Source organism: Megascapheus bottae, chromosome 5 (genome assembly GCF_031878675.1).
Source record: "Megascapheus bottae isolate mThoBot1 chromosome 5, mThoBot2.hap1, whole genome shotgun sequence".
In the NCBI taxonomy this organism is placed as follows: Eukaryota; Metazoa; Chordata; class Mammalia; order Rodentia; family Geomyidae; genus Megascapheus; species Megascapheus bottae.
The window spans coordinates 21,273,764-21,294,270 of NC_143513.1; the positions used below are offsets into that span (position 1 = coordinate 21,273,764).

General features: G+C 38.7%; 2 protein-coding genes across 2 annotated transcripts in view; one reads left to right on the forward strand and one right to left on the reverse strand.

Annotated features, from left to right (window-relative positions):
• LOC150063093 (uncharacterized) overlaps positions 1-20,507 on the forward strand; it is a 109,269-nt gene that overhangs the window by 2,210 nt on the left and 86,552 nt on the right. The window lies entirely within an intron of this gene.
• On the reverse strand, positions 14,268-17,812 carry Npvf (neuropeptide VF precursor). Its single transcript, XM_090332303.1, has 3 exons — positions 17,675-17,812; positions 15,938-16,344; positions 14,268-14,319 (listed from the first exon to the last, which is right to left on the reverse strand). The coding sequence occupies exons 1-3, from the start codon at positions 17,810-17,812 to the stop codon at positions 14,268-14,270; spliced, it is 597 nt and encodes a 198-aa protein (XP_090188429.1).

Here is a 20,507-nt window from a genome sequence, read left to right on the forward strand (position 1 = left end):
TATGCCCCACTTATTGTTATTATTATTATGCTAGCCCTGGGTTTGAACTCAGGGCCTTGGCAATGTCCCTGAGCTTATTTTGCTCAAGGCTAACACTACTACTTAAGCCACAGCACCACTTCTGGCCTTTTCTGTTTATGTGGTACTGAGAAGTTGAACCTAGGGCTTCATGCATGCTAGGCATGCACTCTACAACTAAGCCACATTCATAGCCTATCATTAATTTTTTAGTCTTAAAAAATGATCTCGGCTTTCCCAATCACCTCTTCCCAAGTAGCTGGGTTTACAGGATACCACCACACCTGACTTTAAATTTCTTTAGAGACTTCAGTACTGTTTTCTAATGGTTTTACCAATGGACATCCCCTCTGAAAGTTTACAGTTGCCTTTTCTACACATTTTTTTAATTGTATTTTATTGTCAGGGTAATGTTTAGAGGGGTTACCGTTACATTTGTCAGGTAATAGGTATATTACTCCTCTAACATGTTACCCTTTCTCACTTTTCTCCTACTTTCTCTCCCCTCTTCCCCTCCCAATCATCTTGTTTTTCTCCTTTCCTTCCCTATTTTAAATAAACAAATAAACTTATATACAATGTACCAGGTAACAAAATCAGAAACAGTAACAACATGAGATAAACCATAGGGGAGAGGGGGAAAGAGTAACAAAATAACTTCATAGTACATTAAGAACAACAATCACAAAAATAAACCTCTTGTTTTTGTATCCTAGAAGTTCATTTCACTTAGTCTCATCCTATATGGCCATATGTACATAGCTTTTGAGCTCTTGTGATCTTCTGCTAGGAGAATCCTAGATGTGTACTAATTATTACAAATGAGGGAAACCATTGAGCCTATATTCCTTTGGTTCTGGCTTACTTCACTTAATATGAATTTTTCCAAGTCCCTTCATTTCCTTACAAATGAGGCGATGTCATTCTTTCTGATGGCAGCATACAATTCCATTGTCTCCACATTTTTCCCCCAACATGAGGGTTTTTTTTTTTTTTGATACAGGACATCCTAATGGCTTCTATCTTATAGTGGTTTTGGTATGAATTTATCTGGTAATGACGCCAAACACCTTTTCTTATTTCTCTTGGATATTTGTATGTCTTCCTTGAAGCAATTTCTATTCAGATCTTTTGCCCAACTTTTTACTTGTTTTTTTTTTTACTGCCAAATTGTATGAGTTCTTACACATTTTTGGTATTAACCCATTATCAGATACATAGTTTATAAATACTTTTCTATCTATAGGCTTCTATTTTATTTTGTGGGCTGTTGACTGTTTGCAATGCAGAAGCCTTTTAGTTTGATGTGATCCTACTTGATTTCATTTGGCTACTGTCACCTGACCTTTGGTTGTGATATCCAAAAAAATCATTACTGATGCCAGTGTTCAGTGGCTTTTTCTCTTCTAGGTGTGTGTGTGTGTGTGTGCATGCGTGCATGCGTGCATATGTGTGTGTGTGTGTGTGTGTGTGTGAGAGAGAGAGAGAGAGAGAGAGAGAGAGAGAGAGAGAGAGACAGAGACAGAGACAGAGACAGAGACAGAGACAGACAAAGAAATCTGTCACTCCTCTATAAGCACTAAGGAAAGAGGGAAAAGGCTTGTGAACACACAGGAGAGCTGGTGATTGTCTATAAGCCAGGAAGACATCCCTCATCACAACTTGACTGTGCTGGCATAGTGGTCTCAGACTCGAGTCTCTAGAATTATGGGAAAGTAAATTTCTCTTTCTTTAAGCCTTTCCATGTATGGAGTTTTGCTGTGACTGTCCCAGCAGACCAATGCAAATTAGAACTGTGCCTGACAAACCAGCACGATTAGTTATCCTTATACATGGCTGGTACAAGTCTAAGAGCCTACTTTTAGAAATGCATTGCTCTTAATAGTACACAAGAAGGGACACCCCTTTCCTATGTCAACCTCAACTTTTCCGTGTGGTTTATGGACGTTAGAGTGAATGGCCCACACAGGCCTGAGGAATAGAGAAAGCACGGTTGTCTAGATTAAGAAACAGCACTGCAGAAATGATTTACTATTGTGGGTAAAGACATGCAAGGTAAAAGCCATCACAGGCTTGATTGGCAAGTGAGAGGCTCATGTATCAGAAGTCACTGAAGCCAGTGATGAACAAGCCCAGCTCCCTGCCCTCTCTGTCCTATGGTGTAGGACATGGCTGAGATTGACAGGAAGAAGAGGTTGAAGGGGCAGTAGTTAAAATGTCACCCACTTAGACTGAAATCCAAGTAGCTTAATTTATTGTGTTGTGTTTTAATGAATGAGAGCAGAGAGAGGAAAAAGGTTGTGGTTTCTAATCAGAGTAAGTAATGCTTTAGTTATTGTAATGCAAGTAGCTTCCTTGAGAAGGAAGGAAAAAAGCTTTTCAGGTCATCAAGATAAATTAAGAGGAAACTACAACCATGTTTGCCACAATCAGGAATATTGTTAGCTTGTGGTAAAAGAATGTATGTACACATAGGACTTAAGAAAGTCTAGTATAAATAATTGATAACTCTGTGAATTCAGTAACTTTCATTTTTTATAAAATTCAGCATTTCTTCATTGTGTCATAGATATTTTAACATCAAAAAAATTTCGTATTTTCTCAATAGATGTTGATCTGCTTTGTTTTAAGTCTTTTGTCTTTCATTTAGGTTATACTGAGTCCCTCATGCAAGTAAGTGGTCTTTAATTCTTAGCTATAATCATGGTATGAAAGAAAAAGATTTATTTTTATTTTCTATAAGCTGTTGAAATGAGAGGATTGTGTATTATTCATTTAAGTTTTAAAATTAAGCCTCATACTCATGTATTCTCCATGTAGTATATAGAGTAAAATGAGATCTTAAAGACTTTTTGTTGTGGTGGTTGATGGAGGTTGCTGTTGTTTTGGTAGAATTTAAAATTAGTAACTTACACATATGGAACATTTTCTGCCATCTAGTGGTAAAACGTAATTTTGCATGTTGGTTACATTTCAGTGCCTTAAATTACAGGGGAAAAGTAAAATGCAGTATTTTAAAAGCAGTGTGAAAATTATGTTGGTGCCTTCCTGTAGCTAATTACTGTTGCACATTTTATGTTTTATTAAACATACTATACCAATGCTTTGAAATCTTATGAAGAAGTAAAATAAATTTTGTGACAATTTTTCTTCAGAATTAGAATAATATTTCTCTGTTTTCATACAGTGTTAACCTTACATTAATCTAGTTATAATTTAATTCCACCCCTGATTCTAATGACTCTCCAGTTTGGTACATTCATTTCTTAGTCCTGTTTAAGATGTGGGCATGGGTAATAATTTTCTCCATTTCTTATGCTCTACTCAGGAATATATGTGTAGCATTAGTTTTATGTTATAAGAAGAAAATGCCATAATACATTCTTTTTTTAATGGAGAAAATGAGAGTACATTTGTTTGTCTAATGAGTGCTTTAGAAGAAAAATAAGAGTGCGTAGGACAGAATAGCTACAGAATACCAAGATGACAGGGGAAAATGGGCATGGTACTTAGAAATTCACTGCCTTGGATTCAAGGCCAATTCACAAATCATCAGAACAGGGTTTTGTAGAAAAGTGAGGTTTGATTGATTTTGCCAGACAAAATGAGAACTGTATGTGTTGCTTTTCCAAGAGAAAAAAAGTACAGTCCTTTAGTCTGGGAAGAAGAATGGGTATGTATGCATGTATGTATGTATGTACGCATGTATGTATAATGCATTCTTTAAGGAAATACTCTTATTCGTTATCTTTGGGCATCTCTTTTGACTATATTTTCTGCGACATTAAGTGCAAAGTTTCTAAATTTTATTGACCTTACTATAGAAAGTCCAGGGAGCAAATAAATAAAGCAAGGAAGAATGTGAAGGAGCTTGGCAATTGGAACAGAATATTTGAAAGTCATATAGGAATAATATCTCGTTTCTCAAGACAATTAAACACATCAAACCCTTCCTTTCCATTATTGCTTTGGAATAAACCTGACTGTTTTCAGAAGCCTTTGTATCCCAGGTATTTCCAGAGCTAAGCTCTGGCCCTGCGGGAACCCAGAGCTGGAGAGATGAGAGATCAGGACAGAAAAGATTAGCAACCCTGGCTCTCTTTTTCATATATGCTTAAAGGTAGTATAATATACTGTCTGGTGAAAAATTAGATATTCCTAAATAATAACCAAGTCCATAAAAGTGCAGCTCTAAAAATTGCCAAAGATAATTAAAAAGAAAGCTTTGTGTAAACAAAGGAGTTTCTGTTTAACAAAGCATTGTATGAACAAAATACATCTTGATCAGTGTCATCCCTTTCAACATTCTCACCTGTACCTCCCTTCTCACCCCTTTCCTCATCTTCTTAATTTTGTAGGGTACACATTGGATTTTTTTTTTTTTTGCCAGTCCTGGGCTTGAGCTCAGGGCCTGAGCACTGTCCTTGGACTTTCTCAAGGCTAGAGATCTACCACTTGAGCCTCAGCTGCACTTCCGGCTTTTTTCTATATGTGGTACTGAGGAATCGAACCCGGGTCTTCATGCATGCTAGGCAAGCACTTTAACCACTAGGCCAAACTCCCGGCCCCTACATATTGGATTTTTATGTTTTGTTTTGGCAGCCAAAACAATGCCAAAGTTTGGGTGTGCTTATGAAGGTATTAGTATCAGCATAATCAGTGACTAGTGAGAGGCTATGTATAAAGGCAAGTGAAAATATTTAATGTTACCTAATTGAGGACTTCAAGATGGTATATTTCATGTTCTGTATTTTAATTTTATTTTTGGCAGGGTTTGAACCCAGTCTTGCCCTTGGCAGGCAGGTGCTCTACCTGAATCATGACCCCAGCCTTTTTTGTGCTTTTGTTATTTTTAAAATAAAGTCCTGTGTTTTTGTTCAGGGCTCTCCTTTGACTGACCTCCTCCTGCCCATGTCTCCTAGGTAACTCACATGATAGGTGTGACTCAGCACATCTGGCTTAATTGTTGAGATGGGTTCTTGCTATTTTGTCTGTTTCTCTCTGTGTCTCTCTGTGTCTGTGTCTGTGTCTCTTTGTGTCTGTGTCTGTCTGTGTCTGTGTCTGTGTCTGTGTCTATGTCTGTGTCTGTCTGTGTCTGTGTCTCTCTCTCTTGCCATTCCTGGGGCTTCAACTCAGGGCCTGAGCCATGTCCTTGAGCTTTCTCAAGGCTCGAGTTCTACCACTTGAGCCATAACAACACTTCCGGCTTTTCTGTGTATGTGGTACTGAGGAATCAAACCTGGGTCTTAGTGCATGCTAGGCAAGCACTCTACCACCAGGCCAAACTCTCGGCCCTTTCCTAATTCTTAAGTGAAACAGATAATGACAATGCTCAGTATCATAAGATGCACCAGGTCACCATCACAAGACTTGTCCAGCCTCAAATGTCAGTGGTATCACTGGTGCTGAGTGAAAGAAAACAAAATACGTTCTGCATTTTATGTAACAAGGAAGTGAGTAGAGTTGAGAAGACCTGCCTACGTGTCCACCTATTATCCCTCTTTAGTTCTGGTAGTCATAGTGGCTGAAGCACTGTGTCCAGTGGACAAACTGCATTTCCCAGTCTCATCTCTAGACTGGGTAGTCATGTACAAAGAAGATGAAGTAGCTGAAAGTTTTTTGAAAAGGAGCATCTTCTCATAGTTGGTTCTTTTTTTTTTTTTTCCCCGCCAGTCCTGGGCTTGCACTCAGGGCCTGAACTCTGTCCTTGGACTTTCTCAAGGCTAGAGCTCTACCATGTGAGCCTCAGTACCACTTCTGGCTTTTTTTTCTATGTATGTGGTACTGAGGAATCAAACCTGGGTCTTCATGCATGCTAGGCAAGCACTCTACCACTAGGCCTGGCTCCCAGCCCCCCTGAGCTTCTTTTACTCAAGGCTAGCACTCTACCACTTGAATCACAGCGCCACTTCTGGCCTTTTCTATTTATATAGTACTGAGGAATCAGACTCAGGGCTTCATGCATGCTAAGCAAGCACTCTACCACTAAGCCACATTCCTAGGCTAATAATGGGGCATAAATTCAGGGTCTCATGCTCTCATGCTCTCATGCTCTCATGCAGCTTTCTTGCTCACAGCTGGCACTCCACCATTTTAAGCCATGAGTCTATTCTGGCATTTTGCTGGTTATTTTGGCGATGGATTCTTTTTTTTTTTTCCAGTCCTGGGCTTGGGCTCAGGGCCTGAGCACTGTCCTTGGACTTTCTCAAGGCTAGCACTCTACCACTTGAGCCTCAGCACCACTTCCGGCTTTTTGCTATGTATGTGGTACCGAGGAATTGAACCCGGGTCTTCCTGCATGCTAGGCAAGCACTCTACCACTAGGCCAAACTCCCAGCCCTGGAGATGGATTCTTTCAGACTTTTCTGCCTGGGCTGATTTTGAACCTTGAAGGCTCCTTAGCCACCTGAGTATCAAGGGTTCCAGGCATGAGCCATCAGTGTTCTCCCTGTCTGTTGCCTTAAAAGAGACTGATAGCTTCTTGAGGACCTATGCTTAATTTAGTGGAGGGAAAGATAACAGAAAAATGGGCCTCTGATGACTGTGTGAAGTTCCCACAGGGTTCAGAGCTATGTTGTTCCTGACCTTTTTATAGAAGACAGAAAAAAATATCACCTGGTTAAAACAATATTTTGGCTATCTCTCTCTCTCTCTCTCTCTCTCTCTCTCTCTCTCTCTCTCTCTCTCTCTCTCTCTCTCTCTTTTGTCAGTCCTGGGCTTGAGCTCAGGGCCTGAACTCTGTCCTCGGACTTTCTCAAGGCTAGAGCTCTACCATGTGAGCCTCAGCACCACTTCTGCCTTTTTTTTCTATGCATGTGGTACCGAGGAATTGAACCGGGGTCTTCGTGCATGCTAGGCAAGCACTCTACCACTGGGCCAAACTCCTGGCCTCAAACAGTCTTAAATGGTTAATATAAAAGGTGTGGGGCTTTGAGCTGAAGGAATTAACAAAATCAGAGGAACAGGAACACATGTTTTCAGGATGTTTGATGTGTTTATTAAATAATATTACTTCCGAAGGAAGAGTGTCACATTCCAAGCAGAGATCCAGAAGAAAAAAGGAGCACCTGAAGTGGGGGCCAGTGCTCTCACCTTTCCTGTGTATTTCATTTTGTTGGTCACAGTTAGATGAACATTGACCTTTCATTTTTCTCACTGAGAAATTTGTACCAGAATTGGTACTATTTTTTTTCTTTTTGTATTTTTCAAGACTCCTGTCACTGCATGATATATGAAATGGTGAACTGAAATCACAGGAAATTCACCTTCCATGAAAAGCATTGCCTTTATCAGGCCCCTTTCCTCCCCAGGTCTCCCCACAGCCCCTGCTCTGCCCCATCACAGGTTAGCTGGGATTTAGGATAGGGCCAAGTCCTGTTCTCAACAAAGGACAGTGTTGGAGGAGAGTAGAAGGGGAGGGGGTGGACTATGTGGGGGCCGTGTCTGGGAGAGAACATCAAGGAAAATTCCTCTTCATTTTACTTCTATTTCATGACACTGTAAGAAGCTTTTTTTTTTTTTTGAGGCAGTTCAGATTAAATCCTTTAACTGTGATTATTTCAGAATTATTTACTCAGCATTTAGCAGCCAATCTGATAAGTGTTCATTTACAAGTTGAATTAACACTATTCATTTGTAATTTGAATTAGTTATCAACTATTTCTAATAATTCTGGAAATTATTTTCTATTGCCGTAATTTTTTTTTCTTTCTTTTTTTTTGGGGGGGGGAGGGCAGGGGGCATGGGACTTGAACTCTGGGCCTGGGCGTTGACCCTGAGCTCTTCTGCTCAAGGCTACCATCCTACCCTTGAGCCACAGCCCCACTTCACATTCTCTAGTGGTTAATTGGAGATAAGAGTCTCATGGCTTTGTAGTGCCTGGACTGGCTTTGAACTCTGATCCTCAGATCTCAGGCTCCTGAGTAGCTAGGATTACAGGTGTGAGCCACCACGCCCAGCTGCCATTAGTCCTTTTTTTCTTTTAGATTTTATTAACATTGATTTTTATATCATATTTCAAATGTCATGTTTAACAAACAAGTATTCAAGAAGGGAATCTCTATGTATAATTACTGGCACATAGATTTTAGAACATAATTAAAATTAAGCTGAGTCTTTGTATGTCATAGATACATATTAATCATTGTAACAAAACATTATGTCTATAGAGTATATAATTCTTAATGTGATCAAAAACTCCTTAGAGAATCTACCCAAGAGCTATAAACTCTTATCCTAGGAATGCTTCATAGAGAGCATTCTAGCAGCTGTGAGCATTTCTCCCAAGAGAGACCCAAACAGTTTCAAAGGCTGCCAAGTCTGAATCAAAGGAAAATTCAGTCACCAACTGACTTTTTGAAGGAAGTTATTGGGAAACTGGTTTGATTATCAACTTCAACTCCCTTACCTACTTTGGATTTGGGTTTGAGTTGTTATCTTGCTGTGAATCCTCCCTACCAATATCCAGATGTAGGAATTATGCTTCAGTTTTACCCTTTATCAAGAAGGGGGCTTTCCTATGATGAAAAGAGACATTCCACATGGTTGAAAGAAATAAAGGCCTAACACAGCTAAGGAGATTGGATCAGCTGGAGAGACAAGGGTGTGGGAAGACTAGTTGTACATGACCAGATGTGGGCTGCGGAGAAGGGATATTTGCTGCAGCTGTTGCCATCCCTATGCAACCCCAGAAGAGGGTCAGGGCCAAGATCTAGGGCCCAACCTAGCTTAGTTTCTGTCTTGTGGGAGACAGACATGTGAAGGGAAGAATTTCCAACAAAAGGTGGGAGCCATCCATTGGGTCCTGAAAATAAAAACACCCTGGTGAAAATGGTCGTAGCTCATGGCTTTTTGTTCTGAATTTCCTTCAATTTTCTATTTGAGGCTACTATACAAAGCTAGTATTTTGAAAAGTTTCAGAAAGGAGCAAGGTGAGGCTAGAGAAAAGAGCATGATTTAACATCCCTGCCTCCAACTAGGCCCTCAGCATGGGAAAAATGGAGAATGATGACTGAATGGCTGTGGATTGAGATGTTGATTACAGTAAATTTTAGACTATTTTTTTGTGTTGTTCATTTCACCTTTTAACATTTTCAGATATACATCACAAAATTATGTTGCATATATTTATGGAATACAAAGTGACTTTTGATTTTTTGTATATAATAGAATGGCTAAATCAAGCTAATTCAAGCTGATGTGCTTTTTAAGAATGGCTGAAGGTCTAAGATCAATGGTTAAGTTAATGACATTTGGCTGTTTCCAGCCAGGGGAAGATTTGTGCACATCTCTTCCCTATTTTATTTTACTATTTATTTATTTACTTATTTGTCAGTCTTGGGGCTTGAACTCAGGCATAGTCCCTTAGCTTTTGTGTTTAAGGCTAGCACTTTATCACTTGAGCCACAGCTCCACTCCCAACTTTTATTTATTTATTTATTTATTTATTTATTTATTTATTTATTTATTTATTTTTTGTCCTGGGGTTTGAACTTAGGGCCTGAGCTCTGTCCCTGAACCTCTCCATGCTGAAGGCAAGCACTCTACCACCTGAGCCATAGCACTGCTTCTGGCCTTTTCTGAAATACTGAGGAATCGAACCCAAGGCTTCATGCATGCTAGGCAAGCACTCTGCCACTAGGCCACATTCCCAACCTCCACTTCCAACATTTTGCTGCTTATTTGGAGATAAGAATTTCCTGAGCTTTCCTCCTGGGCTGGAAATTTGAGATTTCAGTCTCCTAAGTAGCTAGGATTATAAGCGTGAGCTACTGACACCTGGTTCATCTTGAATTTTAAAAGGACAGTGGGACACAAATATATACTTGAGTTTTGATCACACCTCATGCTGTTAACATTTTATATGCAGTACAGGATGAAGGCAGTATGACAAGCTGCTTTGTGTTCACCTGGGCAGTGGAAGCTGCTCAGATTAGTAAAACAGGGGAGGAATTGAACGTCGGTGAAGCTAGCAGGTTAAGAGGACACAGAACAAGCAACATAATATGTGGGAGCAGGTACAAAATAAAGATGTTAGACTCCTTTGTTCAAAATTATGACATTTCAAAACAATGAGCTTTTAACCAAGCTCTAGTGGCTTTTGCAGTTGGAGTGGTAGTACACTGCTGTTGTCTCCACTGTACTGGAGTCTTTTCTTTGGTTCCCCTATGTGACTTCATTAGGCATCACTCCATCAGGTTCTTTGAAGGAATGCAGGCACTGTGACAGCATTCTGCCTGTCCACTCAGGCTTGACTTTAAAGTCTGGGTAGAAGCCAACAGAACTCCATAACGCTTCCGTTTTTGTGTGCCTGTGAACTCATTACAACATGCAGGTCAGGTCATGGTCTGCCACTGGCACGAGCTGTCCTTGGGCCTACTTGAGCCACAGCAGCAATTACCAAGTGCTTCACTGGGCTGGAAGTAAGGCAACCTGAGCCCTAAGGCTAAAATTCCATGAAGCACCCCCTGCACCTCCTTTTTTTTTTTTGCCAGTCCTGGAGCTTGAGCTCAGGGTCTAAGCACTGTTCTTGGACTTTCTCAAGGCTAGAGCTCTACCACTTAAGCCACAACACCATTTCCGGCTTTTTCTATGTATATGGTACCGAGGAATCGAACCCAGGTCTTCATGCATGCTAGGCAAGCACTCTTACCGCTAGGCCAAACTCCTGGCCCCTTTTTGAAAATAGTTCTGCTCAGGAATATTTCTGGGGCTGTGAGGAGATGATTAGTCTTGGTTTCTGAGATACCTTGTGGTATTTTCTAAATTGCTCCAATAAAAAAAAAATCTGGTTCCTTTGGATCTTTGTGAATCTTTTCGCAAATCCCCCTTCATACATTTATTACCACTCTCTCCCTGGCCCGAAGGCAGATTTTCCTCAATCTTTCCCTTTTTTCTTTTCTGCAGAGCCTCCCTGGAAATCTGGTCAAAGATAGCTGATAACACCTAAGTTGGAAGTGAATTCTTTTTTGCTTTGAGAAGTTTTCCACCAAATAGAGTAGTCTACCATTTGTGATTTTTTTTTTTACTGGCCATAAGATATTGGGAGCATGGACACAATGTAGCCAGAGTAATAAAGGTGGCCTTTAATTTCCATAAGAAGCCTCATATCTAGAGTTAGTTTCATGATAACTTATCTTGAGGGCTTTCAACAGAAACCAAAATACCCTACTTAGACCATTCTAGATTTTTCTAGCTTGCTCTTCCAAATTCTTCCAGCTTCTGCTCATCATCTACTTCCAAGCCTTCTACATTTTCCAGTCTATTCCTCATCAATTCTATTTTAGTTTGTTTTTGTTTACTGTAACTAAGTATTCGAGTGAGTACGTTGTAAGGAAAAAATATATTTAGATGAGATTGGCTTTCTGTTGCTGTTAAAAGATACCTGAGAAATAATTTATAAGGTTTCAGAGGTTTCAGTCTATGGTTAGTTGGATTCCATTACTTCTAGGCTGTGGTGAGGCACAACATTTTTGCAGGGGGCACATAGGGAGCAGAGAGTGAGAGAAGAGGCTGGACAATCACCTGGCTTACTTCTCCCAAGTAGGCCCCATCCCCTCGTAGCCTACTCAGGTGGGGACTGATGAAGTTACTGCTCTCATGATCCAGTCACCTTTCAAGATGGGGCCCAAGCCTTCAACTTATGAATTTGTGGGAGAACATTTTATATCTAAAACCATAACAACAGACAATGAGCCTGTGTAGGACTGAGATACCACACAGTGAGACAGAAAGCCAGAGAGTGAGCTGGAGGTCAAGCTTTTAGAACAAGCTGCTCTCATGAAAATGAGATATTCTAGGAGAATGACCCTCACACCTTTCCAGGTGGAGGCTCCAGGGAACTATGGCCTGCTCACTAAGCTACTCTTTCCCCTTCCCCTTTGTTTCCTTCCTCTCCCCTTTCCTCCCCTCTCCTCCCCTCCCCTTCCTGTCCTTCCTCCCTCCCCTCCACTATCCCCTTCTGCTAGTCCTAGGGCTTGAACTTAGGGCCTTGGTGCTGTTCCTGAGCTTCCCCTCCTCTCCCCACCTAATTTTCCTTAAGGCCTACTTGAGCCATAGGTCTGCTTCTGGTGTTTTGGTGGCTAATTGGAGATGAGTCTCATAGACTTTGTTGTCTCAGCTGGCTTTGAACCATGATCCTCACTTCTCAGGCTCCTGAGGCACCAGCACCTGGTATCAGCTCCCCTTCTTGACAGTCTCACATCTCCACACTCTTCACTATGTCTTCATGAAGGACATGTCTTTACCATGTGATTGGAGAACTGCCAAACTGTAACAACAAACCACTGCCGTAATGGGGGTTATAGGTCATGAAGTGACTTGGAGCTGAGCAACAAAGGCCGGCAGAGGTGGGAGGGCCTCTGGTTGATGACAATTGCATGTAACATTCTCTTATTCAGAATTAGTCCTTAGGGAACAGATCTGGAGGTACAGAGTGCTAAGTTACCTATATTTATAAATAGCATCATGGATATTGGGAAAATGCAGACAATCTGCATTTTCTGTGGTTACTGGGAAGGTATTGGGGGCTGGACATGGGTAACTGATGCCTGGAATCTTAGCTATTCAGGGGACTGAGATCTGAGGACTACAGTTCAAAGCCAGCCAGGGCAGCAAAGACCATGAGATTTTTTGAGCTGTGGTTCAAAGTGTAGAGCAACAGCTCTGAGTGTAAAAGCCAAGCAAGAATGACAGGCTCTGAGTTCAAGTCACAGAATCAAGGAAAAAAAGAGAAGAGGATAAGGAAAGAACAAAATAAGATGAATAAAGAGATCAACTAAAATGTAAAATCTAAAATCTGTCAGCGTTGTGCCATTTTTTTTTAATAAAAAGACTGTAACAGCTCTTCTCTCTGACTTTGTATCTCTTTTCCCTGCTTTGCCTACTTCAACACGCAGGAGAAGATAGTAGGAAAGACTGTATTCCAGAGGCCTACCATTTCCCATCTCACTGTAAAGGGAAGAGGCAGAGAAAGCAAAACATGCTCTTCATCTGGTCCCCTGGCTCAGCCAGTGGGGGAGAAGACAATTTATCCTGGGTGTGGGGTTGGTGTCTTCAACTTCACTTGACAAACTTTTTTAATATCAAGAGGTGACCAAGGAAGTTATAGAATCTGTCCAGGGTATCATTAAGGGATCTCTATCCAGGCAGGAGTGGGAGATTTGTACAACCCAGCAGGGGCACTATGGGAGAAAAGAAAACTATTTCCTGTGTATCCCCTGTGGAGTTGAGGCTGTTCAATAACCTAGTTACATATGATTAAAGACTTCATATTCTTAGGACTAAAGTTGACTCATTATGCATTTGTGTTGTGGTTTATTGGATTTATAAATTGTTAGTAGAAAATGGACATATTTTTTTTCTGTAAGTCAAAAAATTGTAGTGGAAAAATGGACAGTTTTTTTCTGTAAGTAAAAAATTACAGTGTTAAATGAGGAACAGAGATAGAGGCAAATTTCTGGATTTAGATGCAAAAGATACTAAAAGAATTTAGTAATATAATTGCATTTTACCCTCTACATCCCTGAAATCCAGGTTTCCTTTGTTTTATAATAGTATATAGAAAGATGATAGGCTTTACATTTCAAATGAAGTGACATGGAAAAAGTGGATGTTCATGGTGATTTGTTACTCACTTGTCAATGTTAATTTTCATTGTAATATTTGTGAGACTACTCTTCTATTTAATTAAAAAAGCTGTTTCCTTAGTTATTTACAATATTCTCTTTTGAATATTTTTATTATCTTTAAGTAGTTATATAAAGGTATTACCATTCAACAAAGCAGTTTATGAATATAGTACATCTTTCAATTTTCTTACCAACTCCTCCCAGCTCATCCCTTTCCTCATTTTTTTAGGATGTGCATTAACAAAGCAGTTTATATATACAATGCATCTTGACCTGTGTCATCCCTTCAATATTTTTACCACCTTTTGACCCACCCCTTCACTTAATTTTCTTAAATTTTGTGATATATACAATGAATTCTTGACTGCATTCTCTCTCCTCCCCTTTCATTCATATACCTTACAATGCTTTTTATTCAGATGATTTCAACTTTACATTACAAATATTCTTTAAGTTGTTTAATAACTTTCAAGATAAGCTACACTGACCAGGAATGATTGCTCTCAGTGTCATAACACACCCAAAACATGTGGCCCCACTTCCTGGCTATGGTCACCATAGAACCATTTGTAGATTTCAGTTCACAGCTTCATAGCATCTTTAGGAATGGCTCCAGACTTCTTATTTCTCTTCTTTCCCCTTTTCATCCTTTATTTCCTTGAATATCAGTCTCCTGAAATGTAAGTAGTACAGAGTGTTCTGACCATAGGAGCAACAAAGATTCAAAAGCATCTTAAAGGAATATCCACAGTCCTAATTGCTTAATTCTTCACGTGGAATGCATAATACCACGGACAGAGGTTGAATTTGTGATAGTTGACACTAAGTTTTCAGCCTGTATACCTCATCTCCTCCTATACTACCACCACACTCCCAACATTTGAATAATTGTCCAATTCTACTCCTGTATAATATCCTAGGACCTCAACAAAAATGACCTGTCTTCTGATGAACAATGCTACAAGCTCTTGTTGAGGCCCTGCCTGTCTGCAGTCTGTTCTTTCTCTACCTGTTTCCTGTTTTGTTCTCTCCTGGTGGAAGAGAGCCAAAAGGAACCTCAGCTCATGATGGCTCACTTGGCTTTAATATTATTTTTTGCCAGTTCTGGGGCTTGAACTCAGGGCCTGAGCCCTGAGCTCAGAAGCTCTACCACTTGAGCCACAGCACCACTTCCAGCTTTTTTTGTGTCTGTGGAACTGAGGAATGGAACTTGGATCTTCATGCATGCTAGGCAAGAACTCAACCAGTAAGCCAAACTCCCGGCCCCTGGCTTTAGTATTTTTGTCACTCTCTTCCTTTTCGCTTGGAAACCATTCCTCTTCTGCCAGTTTGTTCAAAATAGAACTGACTTTTCAGCTCTTCAAATGCTCTGGACCTTTTCTCCCAGTGGTACCCCCCCCCTAAAAAAAGACCCCTTTTAAGTCCTTGATGACACCTTTTTATCATTTATTTTCTCAAATACTGTGGGCTTGCTATACAGAAGACATAGATTTAGGCACCAGGGAAATGTCAAAACACAAGACTTATGGGATTTATAGAAAGGGAATTACATGGACCTGAACACATAATAAGTCATATGGAGACAAAAACCATGAGGGGAAAACACACAGGAGTATTTGGAGGTCTCTGATACAGTGATGCAGGCTTGTTATCTTATTCTTTTCTTAGCTAAAGTGTTGCATTCTACTTTATATATAAAAAGATTTTTTAACATGTATTCTCTGCTAGAAAATGATAGTAAACATTTAACCTTGTATAGTAATTGATAACCTGATTTCTATGTAGTAGATAAATATACTTAACCTGTTAAATAATGATTCCATCAATAGTTACTCATTAAACGATATCCAGAAAAAAGAAAAAATGATTGACAATTATGGAAGAAAACATTTTGCCTATGGGCTCTGGGTTTTTGAAATGCTACTATTCTTTGAACTTGAGGATAACTCTCATGTTGATCTTTATGTTAGTAAAGTAAGTGTCAGATAATATTTCCTAAGTTTAATTTCCCAATCTTGTTATCGCATGGACTCAGTGTGTAGCTTATAGAATAGTAGGGTTTATATCTATCTGTAGCTTAGGGAAGCCATGTTAGTATTGTTTCTATAGTTAGGATGATTACATCTGGCCTTGTATACATCTTACTTTCTACATATTAAGTTGCTTGTGTCATTTCCTTCCTCTAAGAAACTTTGTTAGATATTTATTTTGAAAAGAAGACATCCGTTTGTAAGTTTCTTGACTGGCTCTATGTAATTGCCTATACACTTGGTTGGTTTTCAGGTATTTACCTTGGTAGCTTTAGGTTGGAATTCTGAAATTTTTGGTGCTGGCAGGTGATAAAGTAAAGTAACTCACTGACAGGCCATGAATTCCTGGATCTTGGAAGCAAATCATCCAGTGTCCTGGTGACACTTTTGGCTGTTGTCATTCTCCCAAACCTTTGAGGAAGGTTAGGGACACATCTCAAGATGCTTGCCTCCATATTTCTTCCAAATCTCAATGGCAGGTTGGCAATTTCCCCAGGGCTCCTTGTTTCTTTCATGGTCCTCCCAAATCTCAATGGCAAGTTGGCTACCGAGTATGGCTTTTTGTTGGCAGTGGGTGTGTTCATCTTAAGTACATTTTTTGGTCCCCAATCTTTCAGTTCTTGAAAATTGATACTCCTTTCCTTTCTCCCATTTGGGGTTCCACCAAGCTATAGTTAGAAATGACAATTAAAGTAGTTTATTATTGTTATAAGCCATAGATTTAAGCACCAAATTAACTTAAATCTAGAATTTAATCTATAGGATTGTTAAAGCTATAAACAAAGTTTTTGTTCTTATATGCAGAATTTTTTAATAAATAATTTGTAGTAAGCTTCTTAAAGCAATCAGTTTCACTGTCCCTTGGCTCTTGTAAGACAGCTATAAAATATTAATAAAATACATATAGTGAATATAGCAATATGTTCAAGCGGCAGGAACATAATGAAGTATTGAAATGAGGCAAAAGTTTATTTCACTTCAGTTATTCTGTTTTTTGATGCATATTGTTTATGAAATAACTTCTACATTTTTATAGAAACTATAAAAGTCTTTTTTTATTTTGACTTTAGAACAACCTTAGAGAAAGAACAAGTGGTACATAAAAACATGTGTTAGATTTTAGAATATGACTGTAGGAAGACTCACTGAATTTCTTTTTTAAATTTTTATTTTTGATATATTTTTATTGTAATTAATAGAAGTGTTACATCATATTTGCCAGATAGAAGGTGCATTACTTCACAAACATTGATACCCTTTCTCATGTTTTTGTCCCCATTTCCCTCCTCCATCCATCACTGAATTTCTTTACTCCATTCTCAGAGTTGCATCTTAAAAACAAGGCCCAAGAGACCAATTATTTTAATTAGAGTATGAACCATTCTTTTTAGTAAAGAAGCAATAGCTTTATGGGTTACTATGCTGCAAACACACCAATTGTATTAAATTCACTGAAAATATAGTGAATATTTAACCATTAGAGTTTATGCAAAGAACTTTGAGTGTTTCTAATTGTAACCTGAGTAAAATACGTATTAACTTCAGTAGCTGAAAAAAAAATGTAAAAACCTAAAAATAAATTGCAAGTCCAACATCTAGAGATAAGTTTGTGATAAATCTTAAGTAACCTGTTTAGCAGCTTGTAATGGCTAAATAGAAATAGAAATGAATTTTTAATTTGTAGCTTAAGACCATTAAAATGGATAGCTGAAATATGCTTATATCTTATTATTACTACAGGTACTTATTAAATACTTTTGCATCAACTGAAAATATATGAATGTACTGTATGCTTGGTAAATACCACACTAAACTTGGTGTTAGAGAAGCAGGCTGTTTTCTGGTGCTAAAAAATACAGTTATATCAATATACTATCACAGCATATGGGAGTTTGACCAGATGAGTACACTTATTCCTTACTTTCTGAAAAAGCATTAGATACAAGATAAACGTTTCATATCACACATGTAGCATATTAGATAGATTAAAAAACATACCTCAGAATATTTGTCATAATTTTCTTTGCCATAATGATGGGTCATCCTTAGTTCATCTGCGCAATAGATGTTTGATGTTAACAAGCTTGAAGTGGCTAATATCAGTAAAATGAATTGTTTAGATGAAATAATTTTCATTTTGTCCAAATCCAGTACTAAGTTAATATGAGTGTCTACAGAAGGGAAATCAAGGTGCTTTTTATACTCTATAAAGACAAAAGCAAGTTTTCTATAAGAGTGAAATCATTCTCACACATTTTAAGTACTAATATTAATTAGAGTTGTAACTAAAATATGCATGTAAAGAACGTGTGTAATTCATTCTGAGGGGACAACAATGTTTGTGCTTGCAAATTCATTAACTTTGAAAGTAATTTCCTCATTACGAAAGCCCCTTTAATTAGGTAGGATTGAGGCAACAGTCAATTAAGATTCCAAACAAACAGGAGGCTTTCTTTCATTGAGTTAAAATAAGAAATATTTTGTTTGTGGTGCTTGCGTCAGTTTTTTGAGGGCAGGAGAAAAGGAGTCAGTATATGCTAGCTGTATTTTTTGTTATTAATTCAAACAAAAGAGTTAGACATAGTATTTTCATAGTGTCATACAAAATTAAAAATGTGAAAGAATTTTAAGTTATGCAATACCCCCAATAAATGACATGAATTACTTTTTTGTAAAATGTTGCTTGGTTATTAAAAAGGTTGTAGAGTAAATGTCAGCAGTAATGAGAAGGATGAGCAGAAGAGCAAATATTCAGTAGGCAAATCAGCTATCTCAGGAGAAGCTGAAGGCTGTCCTGGCCTTTGGTTATTTGCCCTATGGGTCTTATTTAGCAGATCTGTAGAAATCACCAGATTTTATTTTCATTAAAATGTCATATCTTACCTCCCTCTCTCAAATTCTTAAGCACTCTAGCAGAGTCTGGGTAAGTCACACACATGCTACTTTTGTTGGTCCCAGGACCCATATTATTTAGATAATCTCACTTAGCAGCGACATACTGACATCATAGCTTTAGAAGAGAATTTACAGAAATAAATGTGTATGTACTGAAATGCTACACTGAGTCTCTTTAGTAACAACTGACTGGGATTTTTAAATACCTGCTTTATCAGTCCACTGAATGGGATCTAGAGAAGCCATTATCATTGGATCTCATTGGTCCCTTAGCCCAGGAGGAAAAGAACTGACATAGATTCTAACACTCAAGCAACTTCTAAACATAGAAATGGCTTTTGTGATATCAAGAATGTGACCATCACTAAGTTTTTGTTGTTGTTGTTGTTGTTTATTTACCAGTCCTGGGCTTGAGCTCAGGGCCTGAGCACTGTCCTTGGACTTTCTCAAGGCTAGAGCTCTACCACTTGAGTCTCAGCACCACTTCCGGCTTTTTTTTTATGTATGTGGTACCAAGGAATCGAACCCGGGTCTTCGTGCATGCTGGGCAAACACTTTAACCACTAGGCAAAACTCCTGGCCCGATCATCGCTAAGATTTCACAAACTTTCTGTGTAGAGTTTGATATGGGATGGTACAAGTGAAGACCTTTATTGTTTTGTAGATCTCTAGAATAAGCCAGAAAGGAGAAAAGGGACCCTTAGTAAACTCTAGTGGTGCCTTCACATCACACTGACCTATGACCTCTCTTAAGGCAGTTCGCTTCATTGGCTCCATTTATTTCAGTGTATGGTAGCCAGATCCTCACAGTAGGAGGCAATTAATTCAATTCATAGTCTAGTGTTAATTTTGTCATGCTGTTATTTGCATTTAATTTCCCTGAGGATTTAATATACTTTTCTTCCAAATTGTTCTTTTGCAAACTGCTGATGGAAGTTCCTTTTGTTTTGTGGTCAGTAGATCCAAACTTTTAAGAAATGGATGAAGTAAGGGGCAAGTTTTGTTGACCAAGTATACACTGTGGAAAAAAGCTAAAAGCACCAGCCCGGATCTCATTAAAGTTTTGTTTTGATCTAGTTGTCTTTTTACAATAACATGGTACTTAAGCAATTCACTAGTTTTAGTGCTGCTACTCGGAGTATTGGACCATATGTTAACAGATCCATATCTGTTATTAGATTTTTCTGATTTTAGTCAATATCCGGAGTAGCCTGTATGACTAATGGTTATCTGTCTACACCAGGGTAAGCTTCCAAGTTTGGAGTGCAATTATAGCTTGCACTTTTTCAGTCACATTTTGATTTGGCTTGAAAACATTAGTTGATATAAAATGATGTACAGTATGAAATCACAGATGTTTGGGAAGGTAGGCATGATGGGTATATGCATACATCAAGCAGTAGAGAAGTCTCTTGTTCAGCATGTATGAGGCCTTAGGTTCAATCTCTAGTACTCTAAATAAAGCAAGATAAAGTAAAATGAGATAAAACAAAAACTTTGTTGAAATGTTCATCTAAACATGTATACACAAGTTAATTGGTTTTATACTTTTGATGAGCTATGTAAACACATACAATTTAAAAGAATATTCAGGTATATACCTTATTGGCTAAGATTTCAAAAGTCCCAACACATAACTGTAAGTGTCTCTCCAGCTTAGGCAATTCTGACTATAGGCTCCACAAATACACTCAGACAGTGCTTCTTGGGTGTCTCATGAGCATCTCAAGTTCACTGTGTCCAAAATGGTACCTGGTTTTCCTCCTGTTTCCCATTTTAATGAACAGTAGTACATCAGTCAGGGTCCCGTATAGTTTCAGGTTCCAGAAACTCACTTGTTCTTCAAATTACTGTAAATAATTACTACAGGGGGTGAATGAGAAAGAATACACGAGGGATGAAGGCTCAACCGCACATTCACATTGAAGGGTAGATT